The 20,679-nt window shown below is 53.7% G+C and overlaps 1 protein-coding gene across 4 annotated transcripts in view; it reads right to left on the bottom strand.

Moving 5' to 3' along the window:
- Window positions 1-6,954: 6,954 nt before the first annotated feature.
- Window positions 6,955-20,679, bottom strand: part of FAM83G (family with sequence similarity 83 member G) — a 41,343-nt gene continuing 27,618 nt past the window's right edge. For 2 of the 4 annotated variants that reach the window (XM_064583015.1, XM_064583014.1), the window contains one exon: window positions 17,791-20,584. In XM_064583015.1, coding sequence (XP_064439085.1) covers window positions 20,177-20,584 — 408 coding nt within the window. In that variant the 3' untranslated portion in view covers window positions 17,791-20,176. Of the gene's footprint in view, window positions 7,771-7,894; window positions 8,247-17,790; window positions 20,585-20,679 lie in introns of those variants that run through there. The other 2 variants (XR_010408622.1, XR_010408621.1) reach the window with 2 other exon arrangements.

Raw genomic sequence — 20,679 nt, 5'->3', positions numbered from 1 at the left:
TATGAAAACTCACAGCCAAGATACTTAATAGTGAAAGACTGGAGTTTTACCCTAAAATCAAGACCAAGATAAGATGTCCTCTTTCACCACTCCTATTCAACATTGTGCTGAAAGTTCTAGGAAGAGAAATTAGACAAGAAATAAAATAAGTCATACAACTAGGAAAGGAAGGAGTAAAACTAACTCCATTTGCAGATGACCTAATATCATATATAGAAAATCCTAAAGAATCCCAATTAGCGCTAATAAACAAGTTCAGCAAAGCTGCAGGATGTAAGACCAACAACCAAAAAATCAGTTGTTTCTATACACTAGAAACAGTCCTTGTAATCAAGAGTCTCCTCTGCCTCCCAGCACCTATATGCCTTATACACCCCTTAAATAAGGCATCTGGGGGGCTTACCAAAATCTTACCATTTGTATCTTCTTCAATTTCTTTCATCAATGTTTTAATTTTCAGAGTAAAGCTCTTTCACCTCCTTGGCTAAGTTTATTCCTAAGTATTTTATTGTATTTGATGCTATAGTGAATGGATCATTTTTTAAAATTTATTTTTCAGATAATTTATTGTTAACATATAGAAATTCTACTGATTTTTTGACAAACCATGAGAGACGATGGACTCTGAAAAACAAACTGAGGGTTCTAGAGGGGAGGGGGGTGGGGGGATGGGTTAGCCTGGTGATGGGTATTAAAGAGGGCACGTTCTGCATGGAGCACTGGGTGTTATACGCAAACAATGAATCATAGAACACTACATCAAAAACTAATGATGTAATGTATGGTCATTAACATAACATAATAATTAAAAAAAAGAGAAATTCTACTGATTTTTGTATGTTAATTTTGTATCCTGCAACTTTACTGAATTTGTTGATTAGATCTAACCATTTTTTGATGGAGTCTTTAGGATTTTCTATATATAAAATCATGTCATCTGCAAATACAGACAATTTTACTTCTTCCTTTCCAATGCTGATGACTTTTATTTCTTTTTCTTGCCTGACTCCTCTGGTGAGGATTTCTAGTACTATGGGGAATAGGATTGGTGAGAGTGGGCACCGTTGTCTTGTTCCTGATCTTAGAGGAAAAGCTTTCCAACTTTCATCATTGAATCTAATGTTAGCTGTAGGCTTATCATAAATGGCCTTTATTATGTTGAGGAAGTTCATTCTGTCTCTAATTTGTTAAGAGTTTTTATCATAAATGGATGTTGAATTTTGTCAAATATTTTTTCTGCATCTACTAAAATGGTCATAGGATTTTTTTTTTCTTTTGTTCTAGTAATGTGATGTATCACATTGATTGATTTGCGTATGTTGAACCATCCTTGCATTCCATGTATAAATCCCACTTGATCATGGTGAATGATCCTTTTAATTACTCCTAAATTCTGTTTGTTAGTATTTTATTGAGAATTTTTCTGACTATATTCATCAATGATATTGGTCTGTAGTTTTCTTTTCTGGTACTGTCTTTTTTGGGCTTTGAAATCAGAATGTTGGCCTAATAAAATGAGTCTGGGAGTATTTCCTCCTCCTTTTTTGGAAGGGTTTGAGAAGGATTGGTGCTAATTCTTTAAATGTTTGGTAAAATTCATCAGTAAAGCCATCTGGTCCTGAGTTTTTCTTCATTTGGAGCTTTTCAATTACTGATTCAATCTCCTCACTATTGATTGGTTTATTCAGACTTTCTATGTCTTCCTGATTCAGTCATGGTAGTTTGTATGTTTCTAAGAATATCTTTTTCATTTTCTTCTAGGTTGTCCAGTTTGTTGGTGTATAATTTTTCATAGTAGCCTCTTATGATCCTTTGTATTTCTGTGGCATCAGTTGGTTGTACTGTCTCATTTTTCATTTATTATTTTGTTGGTTTGGGTCTCCTCTATTATTTTCCCTAGTTAGTCTAGTTAAAGATTCATCAGTTTCGTTTATATTTTCATAACCAACTCTTAGTTTAACTAATCTTTTTTATTGTTTTTCTGTTTTCTATTTCATTTTTTTTTAAGATTTTATTTATTTATTTGAGAGAGAATGAGAGACAGAGCACGAGAGGGGAGAGGGTCAGAGGGAGAAGCAGACCCCCTGTTGAGCAGGGAGCCCGATGCGGGACTCGATCCCGGGACTCCAGGATCATGACCTGAGCCGAAGGCAGTCGCTTAACCAACTGAGCCACCCAGGCGCCCTGTTTTCTATTTCATTTATTTCTCCTCTAATCTTTATAATTTCATTCCTCTTGCTAAATTTGGGGTCAATTTGTTCTTCCTTTTCTAGTTCCTTGAGACATAGTGTTAGGTTGTTTATTTGGGAATCTTTCTTACTTTTTTTTTTTAAGATTATTTATTTATTTATTTGAGATTGAGAGCATGAGCAGGGGGGAGGGACGGAGGGAGAGGAAGAAGCAGACTCCCCACTGAGCAGCTATCCCAATGTGGGGCTCAATCTCAGGACCCTGAGATCATAACCTGAACTGAAGGCAGACACTTAACCGACTGAACCACCCAGGCACCCCTTACTTCTTTTTAAAAAGTTTTTATTTTAATTCCAGTGAGTTAACATACAGTGTTATATTAGTTTCAGCTGTACAATATAGTGACTCAACAATTCCTTATATCATCTGGTGCTCATCATTCTTACTTCTTTTTTTTTTTAAAGATTTTATTTATTTATTTTGACAGAGAGAGAGACAGCGAGAGAGGGAACACAAGCTGAGGGAGTGGAAGAGGGAGAAGCAGACTCCCTGCTGAGCAGGGAACCCAATGTGGGGCTGGATCCCAGGACCCTGGGATCATGACCTGAGCTGAAGGCAGACACTTAACAACTGAGCCACCCAAGCGCCCCCATTCTTACTTCTTAATGTAGGCGTTTGTTGCTATGAAGTTCCGTCTTAGAACTGCTTTTGCTGTTTTGGTATATTGTGTTTCCATTTTCATTTGTTTCAAGATACCTTTTTATTTCCCCTTTAATTTCTTCTCTGATCCATTGTTGTTCAGGAGAGTGTTGTTTAATTTCCATGTATTCATGAATTTTTCGGTATTCTTTTCATTACTGATTTCTAGTTTCATACCATTGTGGTCAGAGAATACACTTGGTATGAATTCAGTTTTCTTGAATTTGCTAAGACTTGTTTTGTCTAACGTATGTTTAGCTTAACATATGGTCTATCCTAGAAAATGTTCCATGTGCCCTTGAGAAGAATATTCTATTGTTGTTGAATATAATGTTCTGTGTATGTTAGGTCCATTTGGTCTATAGTATTGTTCAAATCTGCTGTTTCCTTATTGATTCTCTGTCTGAATGATCTATCCATTGTTGGGAGTCGGGCATTAAAGTCCCAACTACTATTGTATTGCTGTTTATTTGAAGAGGAACTTCTAAATGGATACAGGATTTTATGTTGGTTCAGCACATCTATACATACTATCAAGACCTCTAAAGCCTTTTAAATCCCAGAAATCTATTTTTATCAAGGTAAGATGTACATAACATAAAGTTCACCATTTTAAACATTTTAAAGTATACAATTCAGTGGCCCTTAGAGAGCTTCCGGATGGGAACTGGACACCAGAAAGACCAAGGCATGATGAGAGGGTTGGAACTTTTAGCCTTGAGTTAATCATCAGTGGCCAGTGATTTAATCCATCCTTCCTAGGTGATGAAATCTATGTAAAAACCCCTACATGATGAATAGCGTTCAGAGAGCTTCCAGGTTGGACCTCACTCTATGTTCTTCTCCATCTGGCTGTTCACCTGTATCCTTTATAATAATCTGTATCATATACTGATAATGACCAGTTTCCCTGAGTTCTGTGAGCCATTTGGCAAATTATGAAATCTGAGAAGGGGATCATGGGAACTTCCAACAATTATAGATGGTCAGTCAGAAGTACAGGAGGCCTAAGATTTGCACCTGCTGTCTGAAGGGGGGCAGTTTGGTCAGACTAAGCGCTTAAACTGTGGGGTCTGTGCTCAAGTCATCAGTGACAGAACTGAGTCAAATTTTAGGACCCCCAGTTGGCATCCAGAGAGATGGAGAATTCATTGGTGTGGGGGAAAAAAACCCCACACATTTGGCATCAGCAGTGGTGTTGGAAAACACGACATAGGGGCTTCCTCTTGGGACGGATGCAGCTTACGGTGCGTGATATGGCTGGCTTCTTGGCGGGGCAGGTCTTGTCATTCCTGTCCTGGGTGTGTTGGGCCAGAAGAGTTTGATCCGAGTGTGGGTCATGTTGGATAGGATAGGGTGGGAATATGGAATGTGACTGGGCTTAAGTGTGGAATTTCTCACGTCCTTCACAGCCACCCTCTCCTTGCCCCACCCATCCACTCCTTGTGACTTCTTTTCCCCAGAATTTATATCAGAAGGCAGGGGGTTGTTTCCCTGATGGTTTATTTTCTTCTGAGATGCAGACTGAGGCGAGGGGACCAAATACTGTTTTCCAACCACTTTATCCTTAGGAGACTGGTTTAATAAATCCAAATAATCTCCAGTTGGGTCCTTCCAACTGGTATAAAACCATCTTTTGATTCACTATATGCTTCTAGCAATGGCTTGGAAAGTGACCACCATCAGCGAGGCTAAGTGGCCGAAGGTGAGGGCAGCTGGGGAGGGGGCAATCTGAGCCTGCCTGAATTGACTAGAAACAGTGACTTAATTGTTCTTCTCCATCTAGTTTTGCATGTAATCTTTAAACAGTCTACCTCGGGTTACCGAGTAACAAGCACGGTTGCTTTTTGCAGGTCAATGTGTTCCCAGGGGTGGCGGCTCACTCATTAACACTTCTGTAAAAGCTGCGTGTCCCGGTTAAACTCCAAATGCTTCGCAAAGCCGCAGGCCATGTTGGAGACATCCACCAGGCTGTGCGTAATGATTTCGTTAGCGAGGACGCATCCAAGACCCTATGGGCTCCAATGGAAACAGAGCCATCACTGTCACCAGTGGGGAGCGTCTGGGGTCAAATCTGGAGCGGAATCCCAGCTCCGCCCCTTACATGGCCAGACAACAGGTGGCTCAGCCTCCTGGCCTCCATTCCTTGACTGTGATACAGTATCACCTACTCTGAGTGAGCGCAAAATGGGACAGCGCGCAGAAAGGCTAAGCATTGTCCTCAGCTCCTGGCACCTATTAGATGTGTCCCTCCGTGGACATCCTGAGGAGACCACGGGGACCCGAATAGATGGTCAAACGAGGGGCTTGAGATTGTTTCAACTGGCCTAGAAAAAGAAAGCAGAACATTTGGCAACAGACCTTATGGTCCGATACTGGGATGTTCTGGGGCCGGGACAATCTTGGCTGGAAGTGAGCCACGTGATGCAGGAGTCACTGTCCCAAGTCCCTCTCGGTCCACTCATGGCCTGATGGCCACAGGACATGGTTGCTCGCCACAGTGGTGTTCCCAGAGGTGAGGCATCTGTCCCCAACCCTCCATGCTTATACAAATTAAATATAGGTCGAGCCACACATCAGGTAACTGAGCCCTTTCTGGGACTATTCTGGTTGTCTTTGGATGCACGAAACTCCTTTTATTTATGATTATTGGTTTATTTAAAGTAGGCTCCACACCCAATGTGGGGATCAAACTCGCAACCCTGAGATCAAGAGTTGCATGCTCTACCGACTGAGCCAGCCAGGTGCCCCCTAAACTCCCTTTATTTTTCCCAAACCTCCTCTGAGTTTAGGGAGGCTGCCCTCCTCCAAGCCCCTTCCACTCTCCCCCCATCCTCACGGTCAGGATTTGCTTCCCCCCTGGGGGGGGGTGGGGGACACCGAGCTGCACTTGGAAGCCGTTGCCCTGCACGCGGCCACCTTGTGGGCTGGACATGCCACCATCGCGCTCGGTTTAATGATCAATTTATTGTCTGCCAGGAAGCCCTTTCTGACCTGGTTCGGCCCTCAGTTCCTCTTGCTCAGAGCCAGTGCCTGCTGCAGGATGGTGGCAGACAACTCCACCGGCGATCCCCGCACTCCCAGGCCGCAGCTGAGCGTGACCGACATCATCATCATCACTGTGTATTTCGCCCTGAACGTGGCCGTGGGCATATGGGTGAGAGGCCCGCGGTGGGCGGCCAGCCGGGAGGGGCACTGGGGTGTGGGAACCGGGCTGACCTGCTTCGTCTCCCCTGGAGGGAGGCCCAATGTCCTCTGGGGTCCTCCTCCCAGCCCTGGGGTAGATTTGTCCGAGACCTTGACCAAGCCCCTTTGTCTTTGGGCAGTAGCTGCTCAGGCTACAAAGGGAGGAAGAGGAAGACCTCTCTAATGAGCAGGCCTAGGGGGAAGCTCACTGGGCTTTTGTGCGGCCGACAAGCTGGGGGCCCAGTGCGGCACGTCCTCTTCTGGGGCTCCGTCTCCTCCGTGTCAGATGGGCTTGCGGGGTGAACGTTTGCCCAGCTGCACCCCACACCTGCTGGGTCAGAATCCGGAGAAGGGGGGTGCACACAGAGCCTGGGGATCTTTATTTTGCAAAGCTCCTTGTCCGCCTGCCTCTGCCTAGTTCCTAAGCCAGTTTCTCTCACTTTCGATAAGAAAGAGACGTGAGTTAGGCTGTCACAGACTCCAGTGGCAGTGAGGCCCCTCCTAAGCAAGCCCTGTGCTCATCACCTGGCCCCCGTAGCCTCAGGGCAAAGGCCAGCCCCATTTACGGATGAACCCCAGTGCTCTGCGGGCTGGGACTTCCGCAGTGAACCCCGGGTCCCTGCCCACAGGGGAGGCGTTCCTCCCGTCTACTCATAATGCTAACCTCGGAGGCCTTCCTGGTGGGGAGGTGAGCACAAAAGCCAGCTTTGGGTTTGCAGAGGTCAGGCTCTTCCTCCTTGTCCCCAGAGGTCCCCATCCCAGCATCCCTGAGACGTGATACGTGGTGGGCTCCATCTCCTGGGGGAGAATGAGTATCCTTTCTTTTTTTTTTTTTTTAAAGAATTTATTTATTTATTTGACAGAGAGAGACACAGCGAGAGAGGGAACACAAGCAGGGGGAGTGGGAGAGGGAGAAGCAGGCTTCCCGCCGAGCAGTGAGCCCGATGCGGGGCTCGATCCCAGGACCCTGGGATCATGACCTGAGCCGAAGGCAGACGCTTAACGCCTGAGCTACCCAGGCACCCCGAGTATCCTTTCTTACCTTCCCTGGCCCCTGATTTAAGCCCCGAGGGCCAGAGGCAGGAGACTGGTCATGTTCCCAGCTCTGGCATCCTAGGAAGTCGTTCGGCATTCTAGGCCTTGGGGCTCTCCATCTATAAGTCAGACACACCACCTACTTCACCCCAAGCCCTGAGGGCCTGAGTCAGAGGCGTTCTCCTCCCTGAGGTGCCCACACGGGGCACGGACCCTGCCGCTGCTCTCGGTTCCCTAGCAGGAATGGTGCGAGTGGTCCTGGTGGTGGGGGTGCTGGGGGGCTGCTGATGCTGGTGGGGGTGGGGGGTGCTGGGGTTGCTGGGGCAGCGAGTGGCAGCAACAACAGTAATTGGAATTGATTCTTCGGTGATGGAATCGTAAACCACAAGCCGTTCAGAGCTGGTCCCCACTCTGTGGACTTGGAGTAAGTTGCTTAACCTCTCTGGGCATGGCTCCTCAAACACACAATGCGGATCTGGGCAGCCCACTGCTCCTGGCGGTTCCAAGGAGCACAGGAGGTCTGTGGGTGTGAAAATCTGTTGCCAACCGTAGCCCGTTTCTGGGAGAGTTGCTGGCTGCGAAGTCGGGGGAGGGGGCGCCCGCAATGGAGGCTGTCTGGGTGAGGTGAGGTGAGAGCCAGAGGCTGGAGGTCAGCAAGATCTGAAGAAGGAGGAGGAGCAGGTGGGGGATTTATTGGAAGCGCACATCTGAGAAACTGTTTTGGGCTCCTGAGGCCAGGCCACCCGGTGACTGGGGCCCATTAGCCTCGCTGCCCAGGACTCACCTCTCCCAGCTTAGCCTTTCCTTGCAGGCTGGTGCCGCGGGCAGTGGGGTTGTGGGAGCTCTGGCCTGGCCCTCCAAGCAGGCCATGCTGGCCTAGCACGATGCTGATGGCCGGACGGCTGTGAGAGCAGGCAGCAAAGAACAGAGCCAGACGAGGAGTGTGCTGGAGCTGGATCGCACAGGGATCAGATTCAGCCGTTCATCACCCAAATGCAGACGGGACAAGCTGGGTTGGACAGGTGCACCTGCAAAAGTGCTCTGACGGTGGGGTTAGGAGAGCCCAGGGGAGGGCCTTTAAGGAGGTGTTCCTGGATGAAGGACCTTGAGCTGAGCCTTTGTGTCTATTAGGGTATCTGTTAACAAGTGACAGAAAACCTAGATCAGATGAGCTCGAACAATGAAGGAAATGTAATGACGTCCATCCTGAAAGGTCCAACAATAAAGAAGGCTTCAGGTACAGTTGGATCCAGGGGTTCACAGTGTCAAGGCTATCAGTGCGAAATTACTTTGGCTTTCTCAGCCTCCACCCCTGTGTGGCATTGTCCTGAGCCCAGTTTCCCACACAGAGGTGAGATGCCTTGATTAGCCTGGGTTCAGATCCTGACTCCATCACTTACTAGCCACTTTCATCTCTGGAAGCCTTGGTTTCCTCATTGGTAATATGAGGATGATCATAGTACCTACTTCATACAGGTAAAGCCCTTGGAACCAACTCTGCTGCCAAGGGGCCCTCAGTAAATATTAACTAGGTGCACATGGCTGCCAGTGTTCCAAGAGCCCTGGCTTCCTCCTCACCTCCTGGGAGGCCAGGAGCAATCCCAGCCTAAGTCCACGAGTGCCCTGAGCCAGGTGTGACAGCTAAAGAATGTGATAGCCTCCGTCACTTAGGTGAGTCAGGATTCCTGGAGCAGGAGACCCGGTCGGGACCACTCAAGCCACTTGCTAGGAAAGATGAGACCCCTTGAAGAAGGGAAAGGGCAAGAAGGAGGCAATTGGCAATGCCTACCATATCCTCGAAAGATGAGAAGACATGTTAGGAAAAATCACAAGTTAAGAACAGAGCTGCTCTGGAAGTTGCACAGTGCACAGCCTACACAGCTGGATGGGGCTGTCCTGGCCAAGACCATGAGAGCCTTCAGATAGTACGGCATTCAATGTGGCTGGATCACAGCTCACAGAAAGTGATGGGAACTCAGGCAGGAGAGGCAAGCAGGACTCATATCAAAAGCTTTGGATGGCAGATCCAGACAATTCAGGTGAATCATCTTGAATATGATGGGGTCTGTGTGTGTGTGTGTGTGTGTGTGTGTGTGTGAAATTAAAGTTGGGTAGAAAGAGGGCTGTGTATTGATTGAGATCGTGTGATCCAGCCTTATGTTAGGATGTATATGTTGCGAAAAAGGAATGCAAAATATATACCTAAATACACCTGCTGTGTCCTTCTTTTCAAATTTCTCCTGTTCTCAAGGTCACGTCTTTTCATTTTCTCCTGTCCAGACAGCACTAAGTGAGGTCTTGAAAAATCCATATAATCATTGACCCTTATCAGACACCTTTGTCAGAGTGTTATGCGTATTAACTCATTAAACCTCACAGAAGCCTGTGAGGGACTTTTCTTAGGCCCACATCACAGATGAGGAAACCAAGGTACATTGGTGAAGTAACTTGCCCAAGGTCACACGGCTAGGAAACAGAGGAACCAGGATTTGCCCCCAGGCATTTTGATTTCAGATTTTTAAAATTATATTATGGAGCACGAAATTCCATGCTCCCCCCAAAACAAAAGGTATGCAGGAATACTTGAGTGATAATTCTTGGAAATGTATCAGAGATTAAAATATTCGAAGTAAGAGGGCACCTGGGTGGCTCAGTTGGCTAAGCTTCTGGCTCTTAATTTTGGCTCAAGTCATGATCTCAGCATCGTGGGATCGAGCCCCACGTCGGGCTCTATGCTCAGCGGGGAGTCTGCTTGGGATTCTCTCTCTCACTCTGCCTCTGCCCCTCTCCCCACACCCCCCTCTCAAATAAATAAATAAAATCTTTAAAATATGAGAAGAAATCAAAGGCCAAAGCGTTCTCAGAATCCTTGGCTCAAAGTCCTCACCAAGAGGCAAAAGTCTCCGCTTAGGGGCACCTGGCTGGCTCAGTCAGTAGAACCTGCAACTCTTGATCTCAGGGTCATGAGTTTGAGCCCCACGTTGAACATGGAGCCTACTTAAACCATGTTAAAGTGTATAATTCAGTGGTATTTAGTACATTCACAATGTTGTGCAACCATAACCTTTCATCATCCCAAAAGGAACCCCATACCTATTAATAGTCATTCCTCCTACCCTCCTCTCTCCAGCCCCTAGAAACCACTACTGTACTTTCTGCCTCTATGGATTCACCTGTTCTGGACATTTCATATCCATGGACTCATACAATATGTGGCCTTTTGTGTCTGGCTCCTTTCACTTAGCAGAACGTTCCCAAGGGCCACCGTGTCCTAGCAGGTGTCAGAACCTCATTCCATCCTGTGGTTGGGTAATACTCCGTTGTATGGATAGACCCCATTTTGTCCATTCGTCTGGTGATGGGCATCTGGGCTGTTTCCACCATTGGGCTGCTGGGAACAATGTTGCTCTGAGCATCCAGGGACAAGTCTTGTTTGAACACCTGTTTCCAGTTCTCCGGAAGGTCGGAGGGGAATGCTGGGTCATCACGTAGGGGACTGAACTTTGAACGTGGAAGACTTTGAGGGGCCCGAAGACTGTTTTCCACGGCGGGGGCACCATTTTACGTTCCCTCCAGTGTGTGCGAGGTTCCAATTTCTGCCTCTGCCCTTGCAGTCCTCATGCCGGGCCAGCAGGAACACGGTGAAAGGCTACTTCCTGGCGGGCCGGGACATGGCCTGGTGGCCGGTGAGTGCTGACACCCCCAGCTCCTCCTTCTGTGGGATGGGGAACAGCATCTGACCGTCGGCACAGGTGCCGGCTCGGGGCTCATCCCTGAGGATGAGGGATGTCCCAGGCAGGCAGTGAGGGGGCAGGGTGAGGCTGGAAGGGCGTCCCCAAGCTGGGACTGTCGGGTTGGGATGCTGGGAATTGTGTAAAGGGTGGGGGCTTTGGAGTCTGGTAGGGGGAGCCTGCCAATGATTCCTTTTCCTCTCTGTCCTCCAGATCGGAGCCTCTCTCTTCGCCAGCAGCGAGGGCTCGGGCCTCTTTATTGGACTGGCGGGTTCGGGTGCGGCCGGGGGCCTGGCCGTAGCGGGCTTCGAGTGGCATGTGAGCTGCCGGCGGGCAGGGGCAGGTGCAGCTGCGGGAGGGTGCTGGATGGGCCTCCACTGGAGTCTGCCCTCGGCCCAAGGGTCAGCTCCCAGCAACTCCGGGCGGCCAATGTCTAGATGGGTGGTGTTCCTGGGAAAGGTTGGTCTTCAGAATGCCAAAGCGCTGGATAGGCCAGCAGGAGGAGAGCTGTTAGCCTTGGCCAGGGGCCATCAGTATACAGATGCACAGAGAGGGGATGAGGCCACTTCAGGTTCTCCTGGCAAGCCAGGCCTCCAGGCCGCTGGTCCCGGCTACGTCTCTAGAGCGGGTTTGGGGGGAGCTGCACCTGCTGTCCTCACTCTGCCTCTGTCCCCCTCAGGCCACGTATGTGCTGCTGGCCCTGGCTTGGGTGTTCGTGCCCATCTACATCTCCTCGGAGGTGAGTCCACTCCCGGGGCCCCAGGGTGACCTCACCTGGGTCGGGGCCTTGGTCCGGCTTGGTGGTGCTGATGAGCGGGAACCCCGGCTTCGCTCACAAGTTGGTGAGCGAACCCACTGCTCTCCGGGCTGGGTTATTAGTCCAACTAGTGTGCCTATAACTCATGAAGACAGGTCCCCGAGGACCTCAGCCTGGGGGCTTTGCTGGTTTCTACTGCCCCTGCTTGCCGCATCTGGGGGATGATGCTCCGTCTACTCAAGCACATAGGCGGCACACCTGGGCGGCACACCTGGGCGATACTGTCCCTGACTCTCGGGGGAGTGCTTAGTCCCTGCCCCCGTGTCTCCTCCAGATTGTCACCATGCCTGAATACATTCAGAAGCGCTACGGAGGCCAGCGGATTCGCATGTACCTGTCTGTCCTGTCCCTGATGCTGTCCGTCTTCACCAAGATATCGGTGAGCTGCGCCCCCCACTCCCAGCGTCCAGCCAGCACAGCCTGGAATCATTCCTGCTCTGGGGGCCCCTCAAACAGACCTGATATCCTGTCGTCTGTCTCTAGTTCAACAGCTGGGGAAACTGAGGCCCGGAGAGGGACAATCATTGCTCACACAGTGAACCTGGGATAGCTGGACCAGGGCTTCCAGAATGTCAGTTCGGCAGCTCGCATCGTCAGGGGACAAAGCAGGCCTTCTGAGTCCTGCTTTGCCCCAGGCCTAGATATGAGGGTGTTAGGGGTTCTCGCTATGAGGGGTCACTGGTGGGGGTGGGGGTCAGCCTGGGTGTCTTTCTGGGCCAGCGCGGAGGTGAGCCACGACTGCCCACTAGGGGGCGCTGAGAACGCGCACGGTCGCTGGTGGTTCAGAAGCCACCGGGAGCCCATCCTGTGGCTGGTCAGCTCCTTCGCAAAGCTGAACCCTGGCGGCACCCTCCTGGTATTGGGGTGCCGCCCTCGTGGGCACTCCAGGCCTCTTTCCCTTGGGGGCTTGGACTTGGTCCCCCTGGGAGGGTAAGAGCAGAAACACCCCTCGAATGTCAGTCAAGGCTCCCTTTGGGCTCGTCTTGTTGGAACCCCTGATTTCACAGATAGGGAAACTGAGGCCCAGGGCAGGAGAGTAACTTGTCCCAAGCTTCCTGGTGACTTCTTGGCAATACCAGGTCTTCTGGCTCTCACTCCTGAGTCCATGGGCACCCTGCCCTTGACCCCCGAGGCCATCTAGCCCACTTCAGCCCCAGCTTCTGGAAGGACTCGGGAGGTGGGAACCAGGGCCCGAGTCCTACATCGGTCTGCTTCTGGCTGGGTGCACCCCGACGAGACCCGGAGCCTCTGTTTCCTTGTTCGTAAAGAGGGCAGGTCATCTGTGAGGGGGGTGAGGCTGTGGAAGCGCTCTTGGGCTGCTAGTTTCCGACCCCCGGCCTCGAGGGCTGCAGTGGGGGATGAGGCTGCCGGGTTCTGATCGTAAGGGGCCGAAGGACCCAAGGGACCCTGGGGACTCAAAGCAGGGGACTGACACAGTCAGCTCTGCTCTGGCACCTCTCAGTGGGTGGACTGGAGGGGAGAGGAGCAGAGTGGGGAGTGCCCGGTGGGGCCCCATGGGGCCAACCTGTGTGCACGGGGCGGGGGCGATTCTCCTCCCCCCCCAGCTTCATGCTGCTATATGTCTGTGGTAGAGTCGCATCTCATTCAGGGGTGGCGTGGGTAGGACTCCAGAAGGACTGAGCCTTAGGAGGGGACGTCCTAACAGAGATCTCATCCTGCAAGCCCAGTTTACAGATGAGACAATCGAGACCTAGAGAGCAACCGTGACTTGCTTGCTCAGGCGGAGAGCATGGTTAGAACCCAGGCCTCTGCCTTCCCGCCCGGGGCCACAACCTCAGCTCTGTTGCACTGAAACAGCTGGGACTTGACACTTTAAACTCCTTACTGTGATAGGGGATGACTCGACTGACCCTCCTATAAAATGGAAAACAGGGGCGCCTGGGTGGCTCAATTGGTTGGGCGACTGCCTTCGGCTCAGGTCATGGTCCTGGAGTCCCGGGATCGAGTCCCGCATCGGGCTCCTTGCTCAGCAGGGGGTCTGCTTCTCACTCTGACCCTCCCCCCTCTCATGCTCGCTCTCTCTCTCTCATTCTCTCTCTCAAATAAATAAATAAAATCTTAAAAAAATAAAATAAAATAAAATAAAATGGAAAACAGCCCACTGACGTCAAGGCTGGGGCTCCAGAGCCAAGACTGGGTTGCCGGAGGAAGCCCAGAGGAACGCTAATTGCTTGGCTTGGTTTGGGCGGGACTGGGGCCGCCCTGGCTGATGGCTTTGGGCTGAAACTCTTTGAAGTGCATGCGCCCAGCTGGCCCCCGGAGGCCCTGACCGCACTGGGAATGTCCCAGCTGTCTGCACATTCAGCACCCGTCCCAGCTGCAGTCTGTCCGGACAGAGACCACCCGGCTCACCGGCTCCCACCCCTCAGGCAGGGACAGTGGTGTGCCGGGAGAACATTCGATGGCAGGGTGCGGACATTACCGCCCTGACCCTCAGATGGGGACTGGGGCCACTGAGCCCCATCACTGCGTGGCTCTGGGCTAGTCATTTAACCTCTGGAAAATAGAGAAACGTGGCACAAGACCCTAGGTCACGTGGAGTGAAGGCCACATGTGGCCTACAAGATCCTCCAAGATGTGGCCCCTACCACCTCGCCAACCTCTCCTGTCCCTCTCCTCCTGTCACACACATCATTCCAACCACACTGGCCCCCTTGCACATCCATGAACACACCAGGCGTGATCCTGCCCCAGGGCCTTTGCACTTGCTGTGTTCACTGCCTGGAACATTTTTCCCCTGGATATCCACATGGCTCACATCTTCATCTCTGTCAGGTCTTTCAAATTTCACCTTCTCAGTGAGGCCTGCCCCTCCCTGCTTTCCCTCTTTTTCATACTCGCACTATCTTCCGGTATGCTGAATAATTTACTTAGAATGTCTGTTGTCTGTCTCCCCCATTTCTTCTCTCTGTTCACTGATGTGTCTCTGGCGCTCCTATGTGCCTGGCATACCTCATGGGACTGAAGGAAAAAGTATGCCAGGGGCCAGCTAATTCTTTCCGGGAAGGGCCAGAAAGTCAGTATTTGGGGCTTTGCAGGAGTCATAGCTGTTACTCGACTTTGCTGCTGGAGTGCGAAACACAATACCAATGCGTGTGACGGGATTTGGTCTGTGGGCTCTGCTGTGCCAGGCCCTGGGCGAGCCCTGGGTGATAAATACATTCCTTACTTGCAGGGAGTGTAATGTTCCTGATGGAGAAGTACACAGGCCAATATAGTCGTAATAGTAAAGTGTGGTGAAAGAGGCAAAGGTGGGGCTGAATTCTAGAATGATGACAGCAGGAGGAGAGATCAGGCTCCCTTCGGAGAGAGTGGCCTGTGTTGAAAATGCCAGGTTTGCAGGAACAGAAGGAAGGGGTGAGGCTAGAGTGCAGGGAGCCGCATAGCTGTGAGTGAGGAAGGGGATGGGAGGGGGCTGCCTGCCGGGTGGCACAGGGCCTCTGGGCATGGCTAGCTGGATCTTATTCTATGTGCGGTGGAAATGCAGAGAACTTGATTTTCCTCTGGACAAGCCGAGTGCGGGAGGGGCTAGTAAGGGGCTTCCAAAGGGATGGGGCCGGGGGTGGGGACAGCAGACGTGGGAGTATTTTGGAGACAGCCCTGGCCAGTGGGTCGGGTGCAGCGAGTGTGGCAAAGGTGAGAAGTTTCTGGAGCCCTGAAGGGACAGTGATGGCCTCGATGGAGATGGGCAAGGTTTGGGGGCAGGACAGGCTCCCTTGGGGGGTCCTGCCCGCCCTTCCCCCCACCTCCCCGAGGGCGGGGCTCTGCAGGGGGATGGAAGAGGCTGGGCCTGCAATCGTGGCCTGTCTCTCCGCATCCACTTCCCCATTTTCCAGATGAGGGCCACTGAGGCTCAGGAGGTGAGGTGACCTGCTCAAAGCCACGTGGCCAGGACACAGCCGAACAGGGACATAGACCCGGCCCGTGTGGCTCTGGGTTTAGGGCTTTTAGCTTGTACCAGGCCGCAGCTCTCCTGGGCCCACAGAAGCCGGGGCTCCGGCTGTAGGAGAGGTCAGACTGGGTGCCGTCGCAAGTTCCTCGCTGGGACTCCCCGGGAGCCTGCAGGCAACCTCCTAATCGCTGCAGCGGCAAATCTTTTTTTTTTTTTTTTTAAGATTTTATTTATTTATTTGAGAGAGAGAATGAGATAGAGAGAGAGCATGAGAGGGGGGAGGGTCAGAAGGAGAAGCAGACTCCCTGCCGAGCAGGGAGCCCGATGCGGGACTCGATCCCTGGACTCCAGGATCATGACCCGAGCCGAAGGCAGTCGCTTAACCAGCTGAGCCACCCAGGCGCCCTGCAGCGGCAAATCTTTACTGCATGCTTTGCAGGGTCCCGGAGGGAAGAGTGCAGCCCAAGTCCCACGTCCACACCTTTGCCTGTGCTGTTCCTGACACGGTCTAAGTCCTCGTCCCTCCTTGGGGCTCACTGCCATGGAAGGAAGTCCCTGAGGAGGAGAGGTTAGGAGAGAGCATCCGGGAAGAGAGTTCTGGAAGATGGGGCGTGCAGATGGGGCAGCTCCAGGGCACAGGGACCTGGCCGGCCGAAGCCTGGAGGCAGCGAAGTGCAGGGTGTGCAAAGGAGACCAGGCTGGTGTGACCAGAGTCACCTGGGCTGGGAGAGATGGGTGGCCGGGGCCTGAAGGCCAGCCACACAGATCAGGGCTGAGCTCTGAGGGCGGCCTCCATCCAGGAAGGGGTCCTGAGCACCGGCTGGAGGAGGAGCAGGCCAGGGAGAGGGGGTGCTGCTTCCTTCTAGAGACTTCCTGTTCCTCTTCTCCTGGCAGCTCCATCTCTGATACCCTTCGGGGCCTGGCCTCAGGGAAGTCTCTCCCCTCCCCAGGCCTCAGTTTCTCCTCTGGTCTGACGGGGCAGGGGGCTTGAAGAGTCCTTCCTGCTCTGACGTTCACAACCCTGGGCTTCTCTCTTTGGGCTGGAGGTAGACACACTCTCCCCAAGACACATGCACTCACACTCACACACACACACACACACACACACACACACACTCACGTCACCAAAGCCAGTAGCTAGAGTGAGGGGCTGCTGTTCTCCTGAAAGCACCTTGTCAGAGTCCACACTGGCTGATCTCTCCAAGAGAGGGTAAAGGGGAGCCTGGAGGGAGAGGTACAGGGAATGCAGGCTTTGGAATCAGGGGGTCCACGGCCGACTGAGCAGTGCTGCTTGGCTCTATGGTGGGCCAGGCACTGTAGCTCGAAGGGGCCTCTGCCCCCTGGGCCTTGTGCTGAGCGGTCCCCCACATACACAGGCTCGGCTGACCCACTGGCCTTGCCCAGCCTTGTCAGGAGCCCATCGGCCCCAAAGGCTGTATTTCAGGTCATCTCCCCTCCACCAAGCAGGCCCAGAATGGCAGATTCGGAAACTCGGCAGGGTGGAGCCCCTTGTCCGGCCCCTAGTCCCATAGACAGAGTCCTGCCCTCCTTCCCTGGGCTCCCACAATACAGGTGGGGGTGGTGTTGGAATTAGGGTTGTAAGGCTCAACCCAGGACGAGGACTCCAGCCCCACATGCCACCCCGGGGTCTGGGATGACAGCGGCTGGATCCAGTCCAGCCTCTGGGGACCAGCCTGGGCCTGAGACATGGTCCTGGCTTCGGGTCCAGCCCCACCGGAGGGCAGTAAGCAAGACTGCCTGTCTGTTCCCCAGCCTGCCCCCCCACCCAGAACACATCTGGTCTCTTTTCAGGGCCCCCGTCTAATGGGGAGCAGAGAATAGGGGGCACACCCAGACGGATACTGGCCTGCAGACCTGTTTCCTGAGGCCCATTGGTCTTCTTTTTTTTTTTTTTTAAGATTTTATTTATTTATTTGAGACAGAGAGAATGAGAGAGACAGAGAGCACATGAGAGGGGGGAGGGTCAGAGGGAGAAGCAGGCTCCCTGCCGAGCAGGGAGCCCGACGCGGGACTCAATCCCGGGACTCCAGGATCATGACCCGAGCTGAAGGCAGTCGCCCAACCAACTGAGCCACCCAGGCGCCCCCCATTGGTCTTCTTGAGCCTCCCTCAGGAAGCCCTCCTGGACTCCTCCTTTCCCATCTCACCCCCCACCCCCCCACCCCGGCAGGGGCCAGACTCAATGACAACACTGCTCCTCGGTGGACATGGGCCACTTAGGACTTTATTAACATTAGCAACATTCCCTGCACACTGCTTGTCCACATCCAGGACCTCCTCCCACCCTCACGACAGTGCCGGCGGGGGTGCGGGGTGGCTGGGGGTGTCTCTCTCGCCTTGTCCACAGGGCACCGAGGCCACACGGCGCGCGAGTGGTGCCCTGGCTCGAGCCTCCGCGCAAGTTCCTCTCCCATTCCCCAGATCGACCTGTACGCCGGGGCACTCTTCGTGCACATCTGCCTGGGCTGGAACTTCTACCTCTCCACCATCCTCATGCTCACCATCACGGCCCTGTACACCATCGCAGGTATGGCGCCCCGGGGACCCCCCACACAGGGGGCCTGACCGCCAGCCGGCCCGGGCATCCCTGCGGTGGGGCAGATGCATGGGGGGCACGAGCAGGAGGCGGGGGCCCCCTCCTCCCACAGCCTGGCCAGTGGAGCCGTGGAGTTGGTGCTGCCGGCCCAGCCGATTGGCCCCACAGCTGACGCACCTGAGAGGGCAGGGGACACATGTCGTGGAGCTGCTGCCCCTCCCCCCTCGAGCTCCGTCGTTTCTACCCACAGGGGGTCTGGCTGCTGTGATCTACACGGACGCCCTGCAAACGCTCATCATGGTGGTGGGGGCTGTCATCCTGACCGTCAAAGGTGAGCGGGGGGGGGGGGGCTGCGCTGCCAGGACCCAGGTGCCAGCACTGGGTGGGGGTGGGCTCACGAGGTCAAGCCACCCGGCAGTCGGCCGCCCCCGCGGCGGCGGCCTCCCGACGGCGGCCCAGCTGAGCGTGTGGCCCGCCCCGGGCTGGCTCGGGGCTTGATGGAGAGGGAGGGCCGAGGGCACGTGTGCGCACCATCAGCGGACCACAGAGCCGCCCGGGCCTCTGGTCCAATTATTAAAAATCCTGTGCATCACGGCAGAAGCACTGCAACAGCCCGCAGGCCGGGGCCGGGGAGGAGGGGAGAGGGTTGAGACGCGTCGGTGATCCTGGCCTGGGAACCCGGACGAAGCTCCGAGGGCGGCCCCATTAGGGGCTATCAGAGCCAGCAGGATCCCACAGGGGTAAACCGAAGCTCAGACTGGAGGATCCCGTGGCCCGGCAATTTCTGACCTTTGAATAGCGTTCGTACGCTTGCTCTGAGTACTCGGCCCGGCCTGGGCTCGGGGCGGCAGAGAGGCCAGGGCCAGAGTGCCGGCGGCAGGCTCCCAGCCTGGCAAAGGCAGGGCAGAGGGGCGAGGAGCAGGCAGATGAGACAGAGCGTCCCCCGTATTCACACTTATGTGTGTCTGCCTCCTTTCAGACAGGGGCCCACATCCCTGGAACCCACTGCAGGGGAGGGAGCCAGGCAGCCAGGCCCAGGCTGGATGGGGGGGCAGTGACTGCAGACACAGCAGAAGCCACAGATGGGCCGGGGCTTGCCCATGCAGGGCCCTGACCCTGAGGTAGACGGGAACAGTGAGGGAGCGAAAGGAGGGAAATGACTTCTGGCCCGAGCCCCAGCCGGCTGGCCACGTGGCCTCGGTCACTCCTGTGCCCCCTCTGGGACTCGTTCTGTTCTCAGTGCTACATGACTGCCGGGCATCCTCAGCTCTGCCCAAGTCACATCCTTCAGAAGCCCCAGGTCAGGGCTTTAACACTTTAGACTCCTCGGGAAGGTCCTCGAATGCCAAGAAAAAGTACTTTTGCTCCCTTGAGTCAACAATCTGAAGCCTGGCAGAGAACCCCTCGCCCGAGGCCAACAGGCATCCAGGGCCCAAGGGGACACTGTAGGTGTCCACGTGCAAAATGCTCATTTAATAGTCTTATTTTAAATACAAATAGAACAGTCATTTGAATCCCCCACCCCCTTGCTTTTTAAACCCTCTACCCTCCATACCTTTCCAGAGACTGGGAAAGGTGAATGGGAAAAAGTCAAGTTTGATGCACTGGGAAGTGGGGGCCCTGAGTCAGGGCCACCAGCCAGCAACCCGTCCCTGCCCCGCCCTCTCCAGCTTTTGACCAGATCGGTGGGTATGAGCAACTGGCGGCTGCCTATGCCCAGGCCATCCCACGCCGGACCATCGCCAACACGACCTGCCACCTGCCGCGGGCAGACGCTATGCACATGTTCCGAGACCCCTACACAGGGGACCTCCCGTGGACCGGGATGACCTTTGGTCTGACCATCATGGCCACCTGGTATTGGTGCACTGACCAGGTGAGTGTCAACGTCGCTGGCCACCCCACCTTCCTGCCTTCCGGGCCGGGCTCTGGACGGTCCGGGCGGCCCGTCTGCCAGTCCCTGGCACAGCCCCACGGACACCTGCTTGGTGAGTCTGGGCTGGGGCAGAGACCACGGACCGCACGGCTCCAGGCCCAGGGACGGGGTGCTAGGGGTCCTTGCGGTCCCGGGGGGCCTGAGCCCTCTGTTTAGAATCAGAGGAGGCCCACTGGCCACTGCCCGTCCTGGCCTTCAGGTGCTTCGACTGGGACAGTTTGGAGTACGGGATTCCGAAAGGACTTGGCTGCTCTTTAGGGTGCCTGCCATCGGCCTGGGGGCTGGCGTTTCGGGCCGGCCTTGGGGTCCCGGGATCAGCCAGAGTGCGGGACATGGGGCCCGCCTTGACCTGCCAGGGGTATGGGCCTGCCATGGCCGGGCCCGCTTTCCTGGCAGAGCTCTGGGTGCCATCAGCAGCAGGGCGGCAAAGCGGGAGTCCCGAGGTCCTCATCGGCCGCAGGAAGCCATCTTTCTCCCTGGTCCCTGAGGCAGGGACCCTACAGTGGGCGATGGGCTGGCCCTAGAAGAGAAAGAGCAGAGACGGTGAGCCCCCCCAAGGGCTGGGGGCAGGCCGCAGCTAGCACACCTGGGTTTGCCTCCTGGCCTGGCCACTCA

This window comes from Mirounga angustirostris, unplaced genomic scaffold, assembly GCF_029215605.1.
Source record: "Mirounga angustirostris isolate CCGP_5_RB_7025 unplaced genomic scaffold, mMirAng1.0.hap1 SCAF_17, whole genome shotgun sequence".
Classification (NCBI taxonomy): domain Eukaryota; kingdom Metazoa; phylum Chordata; class Mammalia; order Carnivora; family Phocidae; genus Mirounga; species Mirounga angustirostris.
This window is presented reverse-complemented; position numbering and strand designations above follow the sequence as displayed.